At 45.7% G+C, this 19,797-nt stretch overlaps 1 protein-coding gene across 1 annotated transcript in view; it reads left to right on the top strand.

The window, feature by feature from the left end:
- Window positions 1–17,047, top strand: part of BICDL1 (BICD family like cargo adaptor 1) — a 74,233-nt gene extending 57,186 nt beyond the window's left edge. The window contains exons 8-10 of the mRNA XM_067550284.1: window positions 6,207–6,337; window positions 8,517–8,637; window positions 16,847–17,047. Coding sequence (XP_067406385.1) covers window positions 6,207–6,337; window positions 8,517–8,637; window positions 16,847–17,047 — 453 coding nt within the window. The remainder of the gene's footprint in view (window positions 1–6,206; window positions 6,338–8,516; window positions 8,638–16,846) is intronic.
- Window positions 17,048–19,797: the final 2,750 nt, after the last annotated feature.

Below are 19,797 nucleotides of genomic sequence, written 5' to 3'. Positions count from 1 at the left end.
CCACTCTCACACTCATCAGGCCCGTGCGCATCTAGAGTGAGATCCACACTGACTACTCAAAGAGCCAGGTTCCATAGGACAAATAACCACATGGGAGAAACCTTCAGAAAAATCTTGTTTGGTGCTAGAGAAAATTGATGGGAATGACTGCTCCATTCTACTCCCACCAAGTGGTGTGTTTCCTCTTGTTCACCCCTCTGTACTTCCACTGGTACTGATATCATTACAGGACAGTACCTTCTAGCACACCTCTGGATATGTAGAACATTAGGCATATTTACTGGCCTTGCCAACAATGCAATCAAAAAAACCCAATCAATTCTTATAGACTATCCCGCACAGAACGACTATTCCAACTCTTCTGTAAATTTCATTACCTCTTCTTGAAAGCTTCTCTGCTTTAGGTGGATGAAATAGTGTTGGCTATCCAAAAACCTGCTCTGAACTGTGTCCCTCTCCTGTGGAGGGGGAAAAAAAAGAACTCGTACCAGGTCTTGTAGATCATTTAGAACATCTGACCTCTGCCACTTGGGGGGACGGCATTGGGGACTGTATAGCCCTCCTGCCTGGGAATAAGAGTGGTGGCTTTCCCAATCAGAGCCAGTTGAACAGACACAAATGAGTTTTCCCACTTCATGAAAGATTAACACACAAAAGTACTTTTGAAGGGTTCTCTAGTGCTTGTATGGCATTTTCACAGGGAACAGCTCTTTCATTATTACGAATATGCTAACATGGAGAAGACTCGAGTTAAAGCCAGTGACCTTCCTAGGGATGAAAAGTGCTCCCAGCAATTCATCAGCCAAAGTGTTAGGTAGCTTCTTACAGGTAATTCCACTGCAACCCACTACCTCACTTCTCAAAACTGGGAGGTAATTGCCATGCTCTGCTTGGCACTGGTGAGGCCTCAGCTAGTGTACTGTGTCCAGTTCTAGGTGCCACACTTTAAAAAAGATGGACAAAAAGGGGAGAGGCCAGATGAGAGCAACAAAGATGATAAAAGGTTTGAAAAATCTGACCTATGAGAAAAAGTTTTTTAAAAGGGCATGTTTAGTCTTGAAAAAAGTCTTCCAATATGTTAAGGATTATTACAAAGAGGATGGTGATGAGTTATAGGTAGGACAAGAAGTAATCAGTGTAATCTGCAGCAGGGAGATTTAGGTTAAATACTAAGAAAAAAATTCTAACTACAAGAGTACTTAAGCTCTTGCATAGGCTTCCATCGGAGGTTGTAAAAATCCCCCCCATTGGAAGTTTTTAAGAATAGATCGGACAAACATCTGTCAGAGATGGTCTAACTTTACTTGTCTCTGCCTCAGCGCAGGGGGTAGACTAGATGATCTCTTGAGGTCCCTTTCCACTCCTACATTTCTATGGTTCTGTATCCATCACTGGGGCACAGAGAGAATCCAGCGCTGTGTAGGACTTCAATCTAGTGAACGTGCCTCACCCTCACCTTCAGCCTCCCAGAAGCCTTTCCAGCCATTACTATATTTCTTCACGTGCTTACTCATGTCCATTCCATTGTAGGCACGTGTGCGCCCCGTGCACGGTTACCGGAAAATTTTTCCCCTTAGCAGATCCAGTATAGCATGATATATGAGGTGCTGCCGGCCCTATGCCCCCTCAGTTCCTTCTTTCTGCCACTGACAGTTCCTGGAACTGTGTTCTTGCTTGTTTCACTGAGTGCCTCTTAGCTGTAGCCTTTGTTTTTATAAGTACTTGTTAAGTAGTTGTTAGTTACTTTGTAGTAGTAGATAAGGTAGCCCTGTTAGGGACCTGCACCTGGTGTCGGGGTATGCCCCAATCTCCAGGCTTTAAGCCTTGTAAATCCTGCGGGAAGGCCTTCCTGATTAGCAACCCCCACAAAGACTGTTTAAAGTGCTTTGGGGAGTCTCACTGAAAGGACAAGTGCTGCATCTGCAAGAAGTTCAGAATGAGGACTCAAAAGGACCAAGATATCTGTCTAAAGGCCTTGTTAGTGGAGGCAGCCCTGAGACTGGCGTCAGAGCCATCCTGCTCCCTTTCGGGACCGAGCACCAGGTCAGTGCAGAGTGCTCCGCTAGCACAGACTCCATTGCAGCACCAGGCTTCCTCTTCACCACAGAAGAAGCAGCCCAGGAAACAACATCCGGCAGACAACGTCTCCCCCGCATGGAAGAAGGCAAAGGACATGGGATCAAGCTTCAGGGCAGCTCAGAGCCAGTGAAGGTTTCTCAGGTTTGTGGTGGGGGGTTCCCACTACCAGTTTACAGCCCTCCCGTTTGGCCTATCATCAGCCCTGAGGGTGTTCATAAAGTGTATAGCAGTGGTGGCTGCATATCTCAGGTGTTGAGGGGTACAGATCTACCCATATCTGGACAACTGGTTAATCAGGTTGAGGGCTCAGGCCCAAACCACTCTGGATCTCATGGGAGCCTCTTGTCACAGGCTGGGCCTGCTAGTAAACGAGCAGAAGTCTACTCTGGTGCCTGTACAAAGGATAGAGTTTATCCGGGCAGTCCTCGACTCGACGCAGGCCAGAGCGTTCGTGCCGCAGGCCCAGTTCGAGGCTATGTCTGGTCTGATCAGGAACTTCCAGGCCCTCCCCCTTACAACAGCACGAGTCTGCCTACAGCTACTGGGCCATATGGCAGCGTGCACCTATATGCTCCACCACGCCTGCCTGAAGCTCAGACCACTTCAGCCATGGCTGGCCTCGGCTTACACCTCAAGCAGGCACCCTGTGGACAGGGTGGTCACGATGCCTCCTCGGGTCCTGACCTCCCTAGAGTGGTGGTTAGACCCTCAGATGGTGATGGAGGGAATGCCCTTTCCAGACAGGAGCCCCTCAATGACTCTAGTGTCAAATGCTTCAGACCTGGGATGGGGGACACACATCAGCTCCGGTCACAGTACCCAGGGGACCTGGTCGGAAGAGGACCAGGAATTCCACATAAATGTCAGGGAGCTCCGAGCGATCCAGTTAGCATGCAGTGTTCCTTCCCTTCTTGAAGGGCAAGGTGATTCAGGTCCTGATGGACAACACTGCTGCGATGTACTATATCAGCAGACAGGGTGGGGCTCGGTCCTCAGTCCTCTGTCTGGAGGTGGTGGGTCTCTGGAATCTGGTGATAGGCCACGACTTTCACCTGGTGGCCTCTCACCTCCCTGATATCAAGAATGCCACATCAGACCAGCTCAGCAGGTCCTTTGTACCATCCCACGTGTAGTCTCTCCCCCATCTCTAGAAGATCATGTCACCGACTGATGGGTGGTTTCCCTAAGAGAATCTCTTCGCCTTCAAAGTCAACAAGAAGTGCAGCTAGTTCTGCTCCTTCCAGGGGTGGGACGAGGGGGCCATGTCAGATGCCTTCCTCATTCCCTGGTCGTGGGGGTTGCTGTACGCCTTCCCTCCCATTCCATTAATACAAAAGATCCTATTAAAGATCAAGAAAGACAAGGCGAGGGTCATACTTATTGCACTCGTATGGCCCAGGGAGCACTGGTTCATGATGCTCCTGGAGCTGTTGGTCGCCCCTCCCCTGAAGCTACCAAAGTGGCATGACTTACTTTCCCAGGACCAGGGTTGCCTTCTACATGCAGACCTGGAGTCCCTCCACCTGACAGCATGGAGTCTGAATGGCTGAACTTGGAGGAACACGCTTTCTCATCTCAGGTGCAAACCGTACTGATGAGTAGTAGGAAGCCCTCCATGAGGTCATCGTACTTGGCCAAGTGGAAGAGGTTCACTTGCTGGGCCACAGCACACAGATTACGCCCTACCAGGTGCCAATCCAGGTGGTCCTGGACTACCTGTTGCACCTCAAGCTTCATGGTCTAGCTATTGCCTCGCTAAAGGTGCATCTGGCTGCCATTTCAGCCTTCCATCCACCGATTCGCAGGAGATCAGTTTTTTCTCACGCCATGGAGGCGAGATTTCTGAAGGGCATAGAAAAGCTCTACCCTCAGGTCAGGGATCCCGTACCCCCCTGGGATCTGAATTTGGTTCTCTCTAGACTCACTAGGGCGCTATTCGAGCCAATGACAACTTGCCCACTTTTGCTACTGTCATGGAAGGTGACCTTCCTAGTAGCTACCACATCAGCTAGGAGGGTGTCTGAAATCAGGGCTCTCGCCTCGGTGTCACCCTATATGATTTTTTTATAAGGATAAAGTCCAGCTGAGACCCACCTGGCCTTTCTGCCCAAGGTGGTTTCACAATTCCACACCAACCAGGACATTTTCCTATCAGTGTTTTTCCCAAAGCCGCACGCTTCTGAAGAGAAAAAGAGATGGCATACACTGGATGTACGCAGAGCCCTGGCTTTCTACTTGGAGAGGACAAAGCTGTTCTGTAAGTCCATGCAGCTATTCATCGCGGTGGCCGAAAGGCTTACCAGTCTCATCACAACAAATCTCCTCCTGGATAACCACTTACATACGCTTCTGCTATGACCAGGAGAAGGTTCCACCACCGGGTAACATCACAGCTCACTCCACCAGAGCGCAGGCGTCTTCTGCAGCATTCTTGGCGTGATTGCCCATACAGGACATATGTAAAGCTGCTATGTGGCTGTCGGTTCATACCTTTACATCCCACTTTGCTATTGTGCAACAGGCTAGGGATGATGCCAAATTCAGGAGGGCGGAGGTGCAGTCAACCAACCTATGAACTCTGAGCCCGCCTCCAAGGTACTGCTTGCAAGTCACCTACAATGGAATGGACATAAGCAAGCACTTGAAGAAGAAAAGACGGTTATTTACCTTGTAACTGTTGTTCTTTGAGATGTGTTGCTCATGTCCATTCCATGACCCACCCCCCCCATCCTCACTTTCAGCGCTGATGGCAAGAAGGAATCAAGGGGGCGTAGGGCTGGCAGCACCTCATATACCGCACCATGCGCATGGGACTCCAGGGGCGCTGAAGCCGGCCCTTCAGGATCTGCTAAGGGGAAAAATTTTCCAGTAACCATGCATGGGGCACGCACGCGCCTACAATGGAATGGACATGAGCAACATATCTCAAAAGAACAACAGTTACAAGGTAAGTAATTGTCTTTTTCACCTGGTGTCACACCTCCATCTTCAAAAGCGGCATCTCTGTGCACACTCATCTCCCACAATCTGTCCATGCCCAGAAGCATATCAGTGGTAGGTACTTTTGTACTATCACTAGAAGTATCCATGTGATGGATAACTCCTTAGCGGTCTTCTCTCTCCGAAAGATCTCTTTCGGTTCTGAGGACCAGTGATGTTTAGAGAAGGGTAGTTGGTTACATCACAGAAAGGTTTCCAAGGTGGTAGTGCAGTATGTTGGTAATGCAGTTCTTGCGTACAGCAGACCAAGTGATTAGATGCGTATGGAAGATTGCAGAGGTGTGATAGGGTGATCCCCTCATGATTTCACACTGTTCATTCACTTTGAACTCGGATAAAAGGGTAAATAGCTTCTTAGATGATTAAATATCTTACATGTATTTTAAAGTCTAATTCAAATTCTGATGGGTGCCAGTAACTCCTTCCTTAGAGCTGAGTGGGCTTTTTCACATCATCACTCTTATGTAGGTTTTATTTTAATTGCTCATTGCTTTTAAAGAAAAGACAGTCAAGAAAATGGGTGTTTTTTGTTTTTTTTTTTTAACTTATTGGGTGGTGCATGTGAAAATTTATGAATGCAAATGATGTCAAGGAGAGATCAGTGACCAGAGCGCAGGCTGAGAGGACACTGGCTCCATAGATGAGCCACTTGGTGAGGAGGTAACATTTCTACAGTGAACCTTCAATGGCTGTAATGCAGTTGAGATGGCAGGATCACAACTCAACTCCTTTATGGAGGGTCATAGGGGCTGCAGTGAAGCATTTAAAATGGCCTTTAACATTATCCCTGGTGATCATTAAATGTAATGGAGTGGCGTCATTATTGTTAGGTGGCTCAAGTCAAATGAGTTGGCAAGCCTTGGTCCTTGCAGGTAGGCGCCACTACTTCAGTTATCACCATAGTTGACAGCCTCGGTGGAGGCAAAGGTCTAATGGGCCCGGAGACTGGAAACTCTTGCCCTTAAGTGGTGGTTCATTCAGATCAGAGCTGAGGCACATGTCCAATGCTCATGCTACTTCCTCTGTGTTAGACTGCTCTCTTCAAGGCTGTCAGTTGGGCACCTTCTACCAGTACTAATTACCCTGAGAGGACAAATGTTTGACAGTGCTCTTCCTGTTCCTGACAGGTGACGCTGCTGAGTGTGGAGATGACCGCACTGAAAGAGGAAAGGGACAGGCTCCGAGGGTCAGCTGAAGATAAGGAGACAAATGAGCAGCTTCTGAAGGCCATCCGGGATCGAGATGAGGCCATTGCCAAGTAACTAGAATTCTGTCTAAGAACAGAGAAGGGTTTGGGCTGTGGTCTCAAAATTTACCCATCAGTTTATTCAAGGCAGATACTTTGGGGGCAGCTTTTTTACCATCCTGCTGCCAGTGAAATGGTATATCCTCTGACTTCTGAGTGCTGAGGAGTCTTGCTACGTGCCTGAGACAGGGCACAGTGGTCCTGATCCCTGCAGGTTCCTGGCACCAGCAGTTCTGCTCTCTTGCTCATTTAAAAGAAACTCCATAAATCCTATGTTTAGTGACTTTGGGGGACAAAGCTTTTCATCAAGCCAAGGGATGGTTATTGCCTCATTTGAGAAGGAAATAAAAATATTGGAACTGGCCCCACCACCTCCTATTTTTTCATTGCTCTTTCAGCTTCCTTTTCAGGTCACTGTGCACCACCTGCTCCTGTTCCTCTGTCTTAGCCTGCCCACTCCACCTCCCATCTGCTCTGTTTCCCCTTTCTGCTGATTTATTTTCTCTGTGCAACCCTGTTACTGCATCCCTCTGTCCTTCCCCTCCCATGACTTGGATCCAGTCTTTTATGCCGTATTTTCTTATCTCCCCAGCCAGGCCCTTCCCTCCCCACCTTTGGCAGCTCAGTTTTAGGCAACCTGATGTCCCAGGCGCTGGAGGAAGGGGGAGAGGGGCAAAAGCTCTTGTGCTCTGCTTACTCTAGATCAGCAGAGTGAAATAAGACAGGACAGACCACAATGCAGACCATTCCCTTTAAGCAATGCCTAATCCTTGCTGGTTTGGCAAGAGAAGCAAAGCACATAAAAGTACAGCATATAGATGATGAAGAGGGAGTCCAGAAAAACAAGCATACACAATGGCTTCTTTCTTTTTTTTTTAATTACATTATCTGTCAAGTGTTCTTTACAGTATCCCAAGAAGGGCACCACATCCCTTCAGAATGCCATTGTAACATCTCCATCTATTGGCTGAAGTGAGGAACATCCCTGCTATTGATGTTTGGTGCAAAGGCTTGCTTTGACATTTTAATAGCTATTTACTTGTAGGTTGCCAGTTCTGCACGATCTGTGGCAACTATGCAGGGGATGTATAAATTCCACTGTTACTATCTAGTAGTGATGGGCTGTTTCACAATAGAGGCATATTTCTGAGACAGGAGATCTGCAAATTCTTTGCTGTTCAGATGTTCCATAGTAGTTCCTATGGGACAAGTCATTTATATTTATGGCTGAGTGACAAGGTGTGTAGAACTGGGTATGTGTGATATTACTAGAGAAAGGTGTACAGTAGCAGTGACTGACTGCAGACAAGGGAAGGGGTGGGACGTTGCTTTAGGTGAGAGTGTTTGTTCGTGCATATACAGATATAAAAAAAAAAACAGCAAAAGGCACATCCCAGGCACCAGGGTGACATCCCCTGCTAAACTTCTCGGTGGAGCAGTTCCAAGAATACTTATAATATGAACAAAACCTATTTTCCCCCTTATCTGATGCCATTTTTACTGAAACTTTCCAAAACAATTCAGCCTGAGGTAGACACCCAGCATGGAAAATTTCAGCCTGAACAGTTAATTTGGCAAATTTATAAGCAACTCAAAACAGTGTTTTGTAATGGGAGATCCTGAGGATAGTTAAGTGTAGGTGATGCTACCAGTTCTGCCTATAATATAAAAACTAAGTCCCAGACTTCTTTTCTGCAGAAAAGCAGGGGAAAGTTGTTATTGCAGGGTAGAGGATGAATCAGATATGGTTAATGCAAAGGAATACAAATACAAGGAATGATTGAATAACGACTTACAAGTCTAAACTGTTTGGGGCAGGGTCTTAACACTGGAAATGAACCCAGCAATTTATCAGAGTATGTCCCACATTCCATTCCCCCTCTACAGAGAAGTATTCTCCATCTGATACGGGCTCTGCTCACCTGGTGGCTTAATGAACTAGTCCCTTCTACAGGAAACATCTCCTTTTCATTGTGCCAGTACAAGCTGGAGCTAGTTACCCACTGAATATTCAGAGTCCTTTGGCAAACCTGAAGTCAGGCCCATCTTCCATATCCTGTTTTTGCTGAATGCCCTGAATGGAAATCAATGAACACTGGTGAGGTCGTTCCTGAGACCTGCAGGAATTGATCTCAGAGCACAATTCACTCTTTATCTAAATTATCCGTGTCTTTTCCCCCTCCCTCCCCAGGAAGAATGCAGTGGAAATGGAACTAGCCAAGTGTAAGATCGACATGATATCTCTGAACAATCAGCTGCTGAATGCTATTCAACAGAAACTGAACCTCTCGCAGCAGCTTGAGGCATGGCAGGTACGTGATGCCCAACATCAATGCAAAGCAAAGCATTGGTGGGAAGCACTTACAGTCATTGGTTCAAGGCAAGGGATATAATGGCTGAGGAAGGGAAAGTTCCATAGGTTGACTCATTCTTGTCTGTAAGCTCATGTCACACTTGCAGCTGGAACATATCTGGAAGACAAAAGTTGTTTCTCAGTGGGAAGTAATAAAACATTGGTGTGAAGGGCCCATAGACCCACCTGGAGCCCCAGGGTTGAAGCAGAGGCAGTGATCTCTGGACTTGCATGCTTGCAGACAGTGGCTGTTCCAGTTTCCAGTTAACTACATAGAAACAGCTATTTAATATGGGTAAGGTCACAGTTATTTTTACTAAAAGTCAGGGAGAGGGCATGGGCAATAAACAAAAATTCACGGAAGCCATGACCTCTCCATGACTTTTACTAAAACTAATTATCTATGACAAAATGGGGCTGACTGGGGATGAGGAGGCATGGAATGAGATCAGTGGGGTAGAGTTCCCCCTCCTCCCCCCAACTGCTTGCAGAGGCTGGGAGCTCTAGGTCTGTGGACCCCCCACTGTCCTGTGGGGCCTGCAGCAGCTGGGAGCTGCAGGGGCTGCCAGCAGCAGCTGGGAACCTTGGCCACTCCCAGCGGCTCTGATCTCTGGGAGCCTCCATTCGCCTGCAGCAATGGATCAGAGCTCATGGGCTCTCCTCCTGCCCCCCCCAACTACCAGCAGCAACTGGGAGCTCCAAGACACCCCTAGGGAGCCCCCACTGCTTGCTGTGGCTTGGATCCACCAGCTGACAGCTCTTGCCCCGCCCCCCCACCCCCAGCTGAAGCAGAAAATGTCACGTAGATCACAGGAAGTCACAGATTCTGTGACTTCCATGACTTCTGTGACAATCTTATCCTTAAATATGAGGATAGAGCAACTAAAGGAACCAACTCTAATTTCACAGCTGCATGTAGCCCTAGTGACAGGTACACATCCTTTTCAAATCTCAGCTCCTTGTTTCTAATAGCTCTGACCTGGCTCGGTCTCTGGGATGTCGACATAAAAAAGTTTTGCTGTACTGGGACAAAGGTTCCTTCCTCCAGATTTCCTATGTCCATAGGTCAGAGCCATTGACCATCTCAGATCAGATTATTATCTGAGTATTATGCTGACTGGAGACACTCACATGTACCAGGAATAAATCTAAAAACTTCAGTCTATCTCCCTGTGCCTCCATTTCGGATAGTGAACAGAGGCAATGAAGCTGTTACTGATATTTGAGCTCTACCATTTCAGGACACAGATGTAAATACTTTCTTTTCCATCAGAAAATCTAGCCAGATGGGAAGATGAAATCTCATGCTCACTCCAAATTGTAGGTACAACGGCTAACCTGCATTCACTCAATTTGGAGCCACTACTACCAAAGTCATGAAAAGCCAGAGAGCACTTGAGAGAAATAAGATACAGTAGTTAATTTGGACACATAGTATGGAGGAAGGGATGTGTGAAGAAAGATACGAACATATGGAAGGAGAGACAAAGACCAAGGCAGAGAGACAGAGACCAACTGATGGTTTATTGTAGCTTGTTACAGAACACGTAAGATGATGACTGCACTGACTATCCAACCTGACCAGTAGAAACCCTCCCGTGCAACCTTTCTCCTACTTCAATTCCACTGTGTTTTCGTTTCTCTTTTTTCTCCTGCTTACAGTTTGCTTCCTCAGGGCTTTTTACTATCTGGCTCCTTTGGTTTCTGATCTAGTGGCCTTTGTCAGTTCCCGTACCAACAGCTTTAGTCGTACACCCCTCCTGCCTTTGAGGTGAGCTCCCATCCTCCATCCCACCCACCTCATTCATTCTCCCATCACATCCAAGTCCAGTGTTGTTTCATCCTCTGCTGAAGGAAAGTGTGTCCCCCCCAGACTACACTAGCCTTTGTTCCATTCACTACTTTCATTACACATGGTGTCTTCCATGATCATTTCCACACAGTGAAAGGTGCCACATGGAATTCACTGTCTGTCTTCTATAGCTATGTCCTTTTAACACCTGTTTTCCTCCGCAAAGCATAGATTATGATCCCATATTCACTGGAGCTAACAGGAGTCTTGTCCTTGGCTTTATTAGGAGCAAGAACAGGTCTATAAGGGTAAAATTCTACCGTCACTTACACTTGCACTGACCTCAGTGAGGTTGCGCAGGTAAACTGATGGCAAACGTCTTTTGGCATTTGCACAATCTTATGAAACAGATGAGATGAGCTGTTCCTTTCTGTGAATGTGAACAGCTTTATGAATGGAAGGGTATGGTCTATTTTAATGAAGCTAATAGAGTCTGGTTGGGAAATGGTATTTTCTGAACAGTATGTTTTTATTTGTGTCCAATCCTGAAGTCCTTCTGCTTTGAAAACTGTACAGGGTTTGATGTGTGTAAGGACAACTGGATTGGGCTAGCTGTGTACAAGAAAATATAGCTGGTAATTACCATTTAAAATCAGAATTATTGAATTCCTAGTGTAACTCCATTGACTTCAGGAGTTACAGCAGGTATGAATTGGCCTATAAACCTGAATTATTTTGTTCAATAATGAACCAGAACAAACAGCCTATTGAAAAGTTTTGTAAAACCAAAATATCACTTAATTGTAAGGGTTTTAAAGTTAAAGCAAAACCTTTTTACCTCCTATGGGCAACTTTGCTCTCAGTTATGCCAGAGTAAACCCAGAGCTGCTCCACTGAGCATGATTCGCAGTAGTGTAACTGAGCACAATTTGGCCCTTGGCATGCAAAACCCTTTTGCCGGAAAAGCCATTGCACTCTCTCTTCCTGACCAGAACATGTATACACTAGTTTTCCATGCCACTACAACTTACAGATCTTACATTGAGTCAGTCATTTGGGAAGCCAATCCAAAGTTAGTGACAGCTGAGCAAGGACTCCAATTTTAAAGTCATAACAGTATCTACTAAGGCTATGTGTACACTTCAAAGCCTATGCCAGAATAGCTATGCTGACATAGCCCCTTGGTGTAGACACAGCCTACACCAACAGGAGCCAGTGTAGGAACAATACAACAATATTACGTGTGCCCACAGAAGTACTCTTCTGTTGGTATAACTGAGTTTAGTCCGAGATAGGATGACAGAGTAGATAATATTTCACTTTTTAGTAGTAAAGGATGCTGGACTGATAGCTCTTGCAACTGAAAACTTCTGGCTATTCGCCAGTTCCAAACGTACATAAAGACTATGTCAAGTGAACTTGAACTCTCCACACTAGTAGATAGGAGTCTTTAAAAACTAAATGGAAAAACTGGACTTTCCAAGGTGTACGTTAGGACCATGAGCCCAGTTCGCAATCATTTTAAATTGTGCAAAGTGAGTGTTAAACTCCGCCCCCCCGTGAGGGGACTCTGATTGGGTAGCGTTTTGCACCCACTTTGCATGCATGTGACTACAAAATGGTGAAGACAGTAGGAGTCTGGCCTTGTATGCCCATACTAGAAATCCTTGCCCCTAATAGCTGAAAATGCATTCAATGTCATTTGCATATCTAGAAGAGTAATTGAAATAAAAACTGGGGGGCAGGGAGGTATTTGTAGTCTTGTCCTTTGACTGCTGACAGTACAACAGATATCAAAGGCTGTAGATAGGCCTGTATGGACATCCCTGATTTCTAATGGAACCTGGACTGATATTATCAACCAATCCTAGTTACCGTGTGTAGCATTTTGCTAAATTGTAGTTTTATAAACAGGCATTTGCTATTTTATATTTCACAGTATAATTTCAAACAGCAGAAATGTAGTGGGCCCAATCCTGCTCTCATTGACTTTAATGGGAGCAGAATGAGGCCAATACAGCATTATAAAAGGTTATATCAGAAATGGAACTCCACATTTAAAAAAATATATATTACTATATTGCAGCAAAGTTTTTTCCAAGCCTCCTGATTTACTTAACCGGAAAAGAAGGTTAGAGATCAATTTAAAAAAAACCAGAATCATTCATGTTAAACTTCATTTATTCTAGATGATGATCAAAGTATTTGGGGGGTAGTGTTGGGGTTTTCCTCCAAGAACCCAAGTATTTTTAGAAAATTAAATTCACTCTCCCACCACGCTATCTGCATGTAATACATAAAGTGTATCTTGGCCCTCAACAAAAATAGCCATATATCATAGCTTCCGGGCACTGCATATAGCTTATTTCCAGTATGTACATTTATACAGCTGCATGCATGCACACCACATTAAACCATCCACATCTCAGCTTGGGTATGGAACCAGCAGAGCTTAGTGGCATTAAATGTTCCAGTTGGTCTTTTATTCACACACTGCTGCAGGGGCGAACCTAGGCTCTCCTACTTACCACATAGCACGGGATAATATGAACTTGGTGAGCACACGTACCATTTTCACACTATGGGTCATTGGCTAGTTTACTGATTTTTACCTGTAACTACCATTAATCTGACTAAGGCACAGCAGCAGTGCCCCCCAAAAGCAAACGGGAAACAATTTAGACGATGAAAGGGGGTTTTATATTGCTCATTCAAATGGAGATGCAGCAGCTTCCCTTTAACTTTCACTATTCAATGAGACATGCCTGGCTTTTGGAAACTTGCGTGAAACCTCAGTAGAGTAGGAGAAGCCCACAACACCTGAGCTGAAAGAACCCTGAGGCCTGAGTCTCTGGTGGCTTGTACCATGTGAAGTCATTTACTCCCCTGCAAGCTGGCTATGAAATGTTACAACGGGCAGGAGGGAGAGCAGAACTCTGCTATAGTAGCATGTTGCATCCATTTTGCACAGGTGTAAATGACTCCTCAAGGTGAAAGGCAGCAAAGATTCAGTCCCATGATCTCCAACACATCCAAATGCAGCTGTCCAATAATGCTGTGGTGAGCAACTGTCACTTGACTGTACCAGGCAAACACCATTGATCAGTTGTATATGAGAGCTAGTCAATGGAATAGATTGTCTGGACACTAATCTGTCTAACTAGGTTTGATGGTTATCTATGATAAATGTTTGGGCTTTCTCTGGGGCTTGTCTCTAGCAGCGGGAGATCGTTGTCCTGGAGCAGCGTTCTAGTCCATTGACATCACACCCAAAACGATAGCTGTTCTTTGTAATAGTGTACTCTAAAAATGGAGGCTTCCCCTCAACCAGTCAGAATACATAAACACTGTCAAATTATCCTTGTATACTTTGTTTTACTGAAGGAAACTGATACAGCACTGCTCCCTTCACTCAGTTTCTCCACTCTCTCCATTCCCTCTGAATCCCTGGCTGCATACAAACTACTAGGAGCCACAAATTCCTGAGTTCTAATGCTGGGTTGGACATGGCCTCTTTGTGTGAGCTAGGGCAGGTCACTAAACTTCTAAGCCTCAGTTTCCCTGCCTGTAAAATGAAGATGATACTTTCTTACCTACCTCTCATTGTCTAGTCAGCCCCCTAAAGATGTACTGTCTCGCTGGGACAATCTTTTAAAGTGCTCTCCATCCAGCCTCCCTATTTTTATCCTTTGCTCTGCATTATATATAATGGTACCCACAGTTAAATGAGGGCACAATTCTGCTACTGAGATGGCTATGGGCCTTCCTGAGCTGCGGGGGAGGAAGGCGGGTGACCTTTGAAAAGCTGGATATATAAACCCAAAGTATTTTAAGCTCCAGGAGTCTGTTTTATTTAATAATGAAGTTCATCTTGACCTCTTTCCTATTCACTTTCTTCCATCACTACCCCTTTTTCAGCTCTGATTTAAAAAAAAAAATCTTCAGTCTAACCTTGCTTCAGGCCCCCTAACAGCTCAGTCACTGTTCATGCTACTTCCAGCTCATTGCATCTGCTTCCTTAAAAGCTCAGGTAACAGGGCTGGTATTTGGGACAAGTCCATCACAAGGGCTATCAGTCCATCTACCTCTGGATATCGGGATCATCCCACATGGGGCAGGGAGGGATTCTCCCCTTTTTCTCCACACCCCATGATCTAGCAGCATGCAGATGGCCAGGTGTGTTTGTTGGAAGTTGATCATCTCTCTCTAAACCATCAGATACATAGGGCAGAAGCACTGCAGTGGACTAACTGGAACTGGAGCATGTTCCAGTATGGCACAGCCTAGGTTAATTTATGTTTTAAAACTGGCCTGAAAATGGAGTTAGGAATGAGGGGGGATAGTATGGGGGCAGGAGGAATATGAAACAAACATTACTGTGTTACATGTACTAGAATAGTCAGAATGGCAGGTATTTTCCCTCCTGAAAACAAGCTCATCTCTTCAACCTTCCCACTCCCGATTACCTACCAACGTATCACCTTGTGAAGTGGGAAATCACTGCCTATTATCCTGTAAATAATGGGCTTATTTTAAGACACTGTATAAGTGAACAGTGCCATAAGTATCTGCAGGGTGTTTACGAGTTTGAGGAGTCCAGTGCTTTCCCTGACTGACAGCCCGTGTTACACATCTCTGGAGCCCTCAGCTGCCTCAACATTCCTAATCAGAGCTGGCACTTGTGCCTGCTGTGTTGGTGGGTGATGGAGCATGTGCCATCTGTGTCCACTGGCATTTGATGGTTGTCCATAGCAACCAAGCTCCATTAGATTGTTATGCTGCATAGAATGTGCGTGGGTTCTTCTAGAGTCACGCAACCCTGAGTCTGATTAGTGCCGAATCCTTGTTAAACTATGTAGCCATCTGGCTAGAAAGTCATCCTGCCTAATCAGACACTACCAGTCAGAGTAGGCTTCAGCTAAACAATAGGCTTTGACAGTCGGAAGGAGTTAACAGCCAGGTTGCTATTACCCCATTCAAGGATTAGCCCAGCAGTGCCTGAATTCAGGTATGTCGTAAAAGTGGGACTTTTAGCTTGTGGGTTCCTAATGCTGCCGGCCAGTGGCAGAGACTATCAGACAGGAGGCTGGGGTGAGACAGCAGTTATCAGAACACAGAGACCTAGACCTTAGCAATGCTGGGCACAGTAAGCTGCACAGAAGACAGATGTGACAGCTTAACCCTGACTGTTCTGGCTTTTCGGAATGTCATTGCCATGATTCATAGGTAGCTGTTTGTGTTTGGTTTGTTTTTAATTTAGAATAGTCTAACAAATACCATATTAATGCTGTGGATCTGAGTCAGCTGATGTGCAGTAGGAGACAGGCATGAACAGAATATTTGCTGTTATGTAAAATCATCCCAAATGGGCTGATTTTACATACTTAAAATGTCACACAAGCCCATAATTCAGATACTGTTTTCTTGTAAATCATGTACAAAATTGTCACCTGCTTGTGTCCCACATTAGGGCCAATTGCAGCAGAATTGGATTTGGGGTTATTAAACATACGATTTCGCTGTTGTCATGCCACGTCTTGCTGGATGATGTCAGAGCTGGCTGGTGGCTTGCATCCATTTGCATATGGCAATCCTGTTGGTTACAATACTGTGAAAGTTACTTAGGAGAAGGAGGGTTTCTTATACTTCAAAAGAGTCTGATCCAGTGGCAAATTATGACCTCTTGCTGATCAGGCAGCTGCCAATGGTCTGGCCCATGTTACCTGAAAACTGATCTGAAAGAAAGTTACTATACTACTCGCTGCACACTAAGTTGTACTAATGCCGCATACTCATCTTGAGTACACCCCACTGCAGTATTATCTCTTTGATTATGAAAAGAAGCCTTACTTCCTTAGTTCCTTCTTGAATAGGCTCGCATGTATGTGACCACCCTCACCCTCTCTCTGCTACCTGGCCTGCCTGCTCTTCAGTACAGAGCTGCTCTAGGTTCAGTACTGCAGTACCACCCCTTTCTGGCCTCTGCTTCAGCCACATGCCTCATCTGTGCTGCTTCCTGTTCAGAGGGAGGAGAAACGGCAGCCAGCTCTGAAAATACTAGCCAGCGACCTCGGAAAAGGGTACCAGAAGATACGCTCCATGTCGCAGGCATCAGCAAAACCCTGGAAAATAGCCAATCCCTTAAACTACAGCAAACTGCAAATGGCCCAATTTCCATTTTAAAATGGTGGGGAAAAGAGGTAAACTTCTTCTTGTTTCTCTAATGGCCTGGTGTTTGAGGAGTGATGCTGATGAAGCCCCTGTACCTCCACCCTTCCTCCTTTCATCATGACCATTCTAGCCATGTCCACAAGTAAACTCTGCTGACACCATGGCTTTGCTTCCGACTGAGCATCCCTTTTCTCTTCTGTTACAGGATGACATGCACAGGGTCATTGACCAGCAGCTGATGGACAAACATCTGAAGGAATGGAGCCAACCTGCTTATTCCTTCTCCAATGGCCACAGAGCAAAGCGGTGTGCAAGACCCTCCCCCGTGTTCAGGCCGGAGCAGCAGGGGGATGAGCCCATTGGGGCAGAAAGGAACCGTCTCTTTTCCTTTTTCAAGAAAAATTAATTTGAAAGGAGAAACCTTTCTAATTATTCCTGCTTAGAGTTGGGAGTAACTGCCCAGCTTTCTGATGGACCTGAATCTGATCCAAAAGGAAAACACAGGGTGAAGGAATTAGCCCTTGAGACTGCCCTATTTACTATCCGCCTGGTCTGAACAAAATGTTTACATGAACTGGAGATTTGCAGTTTGACAATGTGATATCAGCTGAGAGCAACTTTTCTTATTCTTTAAGCAAAGTGATAAATTTCAGGTACGTTTTAGGCGCTTTGACAGGTCACTCAGTTTCTGCTGTGAAGAATAATCCAATTGTCTTAAACTCGTTCTCTCATGCTGGAGAAGGAAATAAGCAATCCCAGGACAAGGCAATACAAGGGACTGACTACTAGTGTCACAGTAAGAGTAGGGGAAAGGAGTGGCCTTCATACAACCACCAGTCCTGGCAGCTGGACTGGCCTTCAGATTACACAGGATGCAGTTGCACTGGTCCTGGGAATGTAACATGTTTACATGGCTGTAGCTTACTCTTGGGGGGGGGGGGGGAAGAGAAGAGAGAGTCCTTACTGTCCTCTGCTTATGACTGGAAGTCTTTATTCCCCCTGGTGCTCTGCATAGCTACTCATATCCAGATCCTTTCCAGCTCAGTGCATTGTAAATCTGTTAATGCTATGAGCTGAATCTAACTCCTTGTTGGTCAGTCCCAGACCCCAGAGTAGTGAAGAGAATTGATCATCAGGGAGGCCTAGCACCTACAACTCAACGTTCAGTGAGTGGGAGCTGTGGATGTTCAGTACTCCTCAGGTGCCTGCTCTTCCCTTAGCCTTAAGGCTAGCTATGGAAGTTCAGTATAGCTCAGACTTAGGCCCAGAGACCATGTGCATCTTCCTAGTGAAATCAATAGCCAAAAATCCAAGTCACGTCAATGGGAATAAGCATTGGGCTCAAGTGACTTGCCATCTCAAGGTCCTAAGCACCTGAAAGGGATGGATTTGAATAGGAACGGGTTGTTCAGTATCTGAAAATCAGGTCATAGGTGTAGCTCTTCCACTGCTCAGCACTGCTGTAGCAGCTTTAGTTATAGGGCTGATCTTCAGGGCCAACCCTTAGCTCCTGTGTACAGCTTTTCTGCCACGCAGACTTTGATGGTGGAGGGTTGGATCCCCTTATGCTCAGTGGGGTTAGACTCTCCCCTTGTGATTAGAAGGTTTTGATCAGCTGGCAGGATCCTGGTGAGTATGGCCATGCCGCTGCTCTACATACACACATGTTGGTGCTAGAAGTCCTGCTGTATGTATGAGATGGCTAGTAGGGTAGGTACCTTCTGCAGGCCATATTACCACCACTTAGAGCTCTTCCTTTAAAAATATTTTACCATCAATAAACATTTCCCCTTTAGGGAAAGCTGCAGCTAGGATGTTTAAGCAACAGCCTGTTCTAAAAGAAGGGCTTTATGCTGCCATCACCTTTTCATTTCCCACCTGCCAGTCTCCTACAGTCCTCTCCAAGCTGCCTACCCAGCACATATGTGGGTGAGGAGGGAAATCTATAGCCATGATGTCGCATTTGTATGCTATTCTAAGGAAAGGGGATTAATTTATGCAATGAGGATGCAGTGATAAGAAAGGTGCCTTTTGCTGCATGTTCGGTGGGAGGGGAGAGTGGAAGTGAATCACTGTGGCTTAGGACAGTGATTGAAATTCACAGCATGTCTCTTCATTTAAGGAGCTAGTCCTTACTCTCTGCAATATTTTTTTCAGTGGGAAGGTTGATAGAGCTTGGGAAAGGAAAGCAAGCACATTTTGAGCTGATGATTGGGGTATAGTTTCTCTTGGACTTAAAGTGCTACTCAATCTGGGCACGGAAGCTATGAAGCCCAGAAATTGGGGAACATGGGACTGAAGAAGCAGGCTGATGGACCAAGCCAGAAGAAATTGTTCTGTGCTGAGCTGCTGCTGCTGCTCAACAGCAACAAAACTACCTTACCCCCCAGCTATATCCTGTTTTATGCATTGGTACAATCCCTGAGCAAGACACTTCCAAAATGTCACGGATGGTGTCCTAAATGTGTTGTCTTCCCTTAAACTGGCACTGAGCACTCACCATCGAAGACAGCACAACTGATAGATTAATTCGACACCTCAATCACTGCCTCTGTGGGGTTGAATCTGCCAGGCCCCCATGGCAGCTGACACTTACAAACCTATTTGAAAAAGGTCGCTAGGAGGAAGAACACGAACTGGAGGAGGCACAGGAGTCCAGCAGAGCAGATTTCTTACCCCAGGCAAGGATCACCATACAGGGATTATACCACTGCCTAGGAGTTGGTTCTGCAGCATTAAACACCAGTACAAAGTATTTTCACCCTTCAGTTACTTAAGGGTTAGTGCCAGGCAACATGGCAGGGATGAGACATGCACCTTGTAGAACAGTTGCACAGCTAAAGGATGGAGGGCGCATATTTTCTACAATTGCATGACAATTACAAAGCAATCTCACTGCCTCTGTGGGAAAACAAGCTTTTTTTTTTTTTTTTTTTTTTTGCTAGCTCAGGGGAAGCTCCCTTTAGCAAAGTCTACAGCTGGGACCTATTGTTGTATGAGACTCGCCAGTACAGTACAGACAACTGTAATACAAATAAATGTAGAAGAAAGTCAAGTCACTAGCACTTTACTATCTTAACACACAGATCAACAAGTTACCATTAACATGAACATGAGATCAGTTTAGGAAAAGAAACTGAGGAGTGAAGTCTAGGC

Source organism: Emydura macquarii, unplaced genomic scaffold (assembly GCF_026122565.2).
Source record: "Emydura macquarii macquarii isolate MOO-44397 ecotype Brisbane River unplaced genomic scaffold, CSIRO-AGI_Emac_v2 contig_1254, whole genome shotgun sequence".
NCBI classification, from domain to species: domain Eukaryota; kingdom Metazoa; phylum Chordata; order Testudines; family Chelidae; genus Emydura; species Emydura macquarii.
The sequence above is the reverse complement of the archived record's forward strand: the minus strand, read 5'-3'. Positions and strand labels throughout refer to the sequence as shown.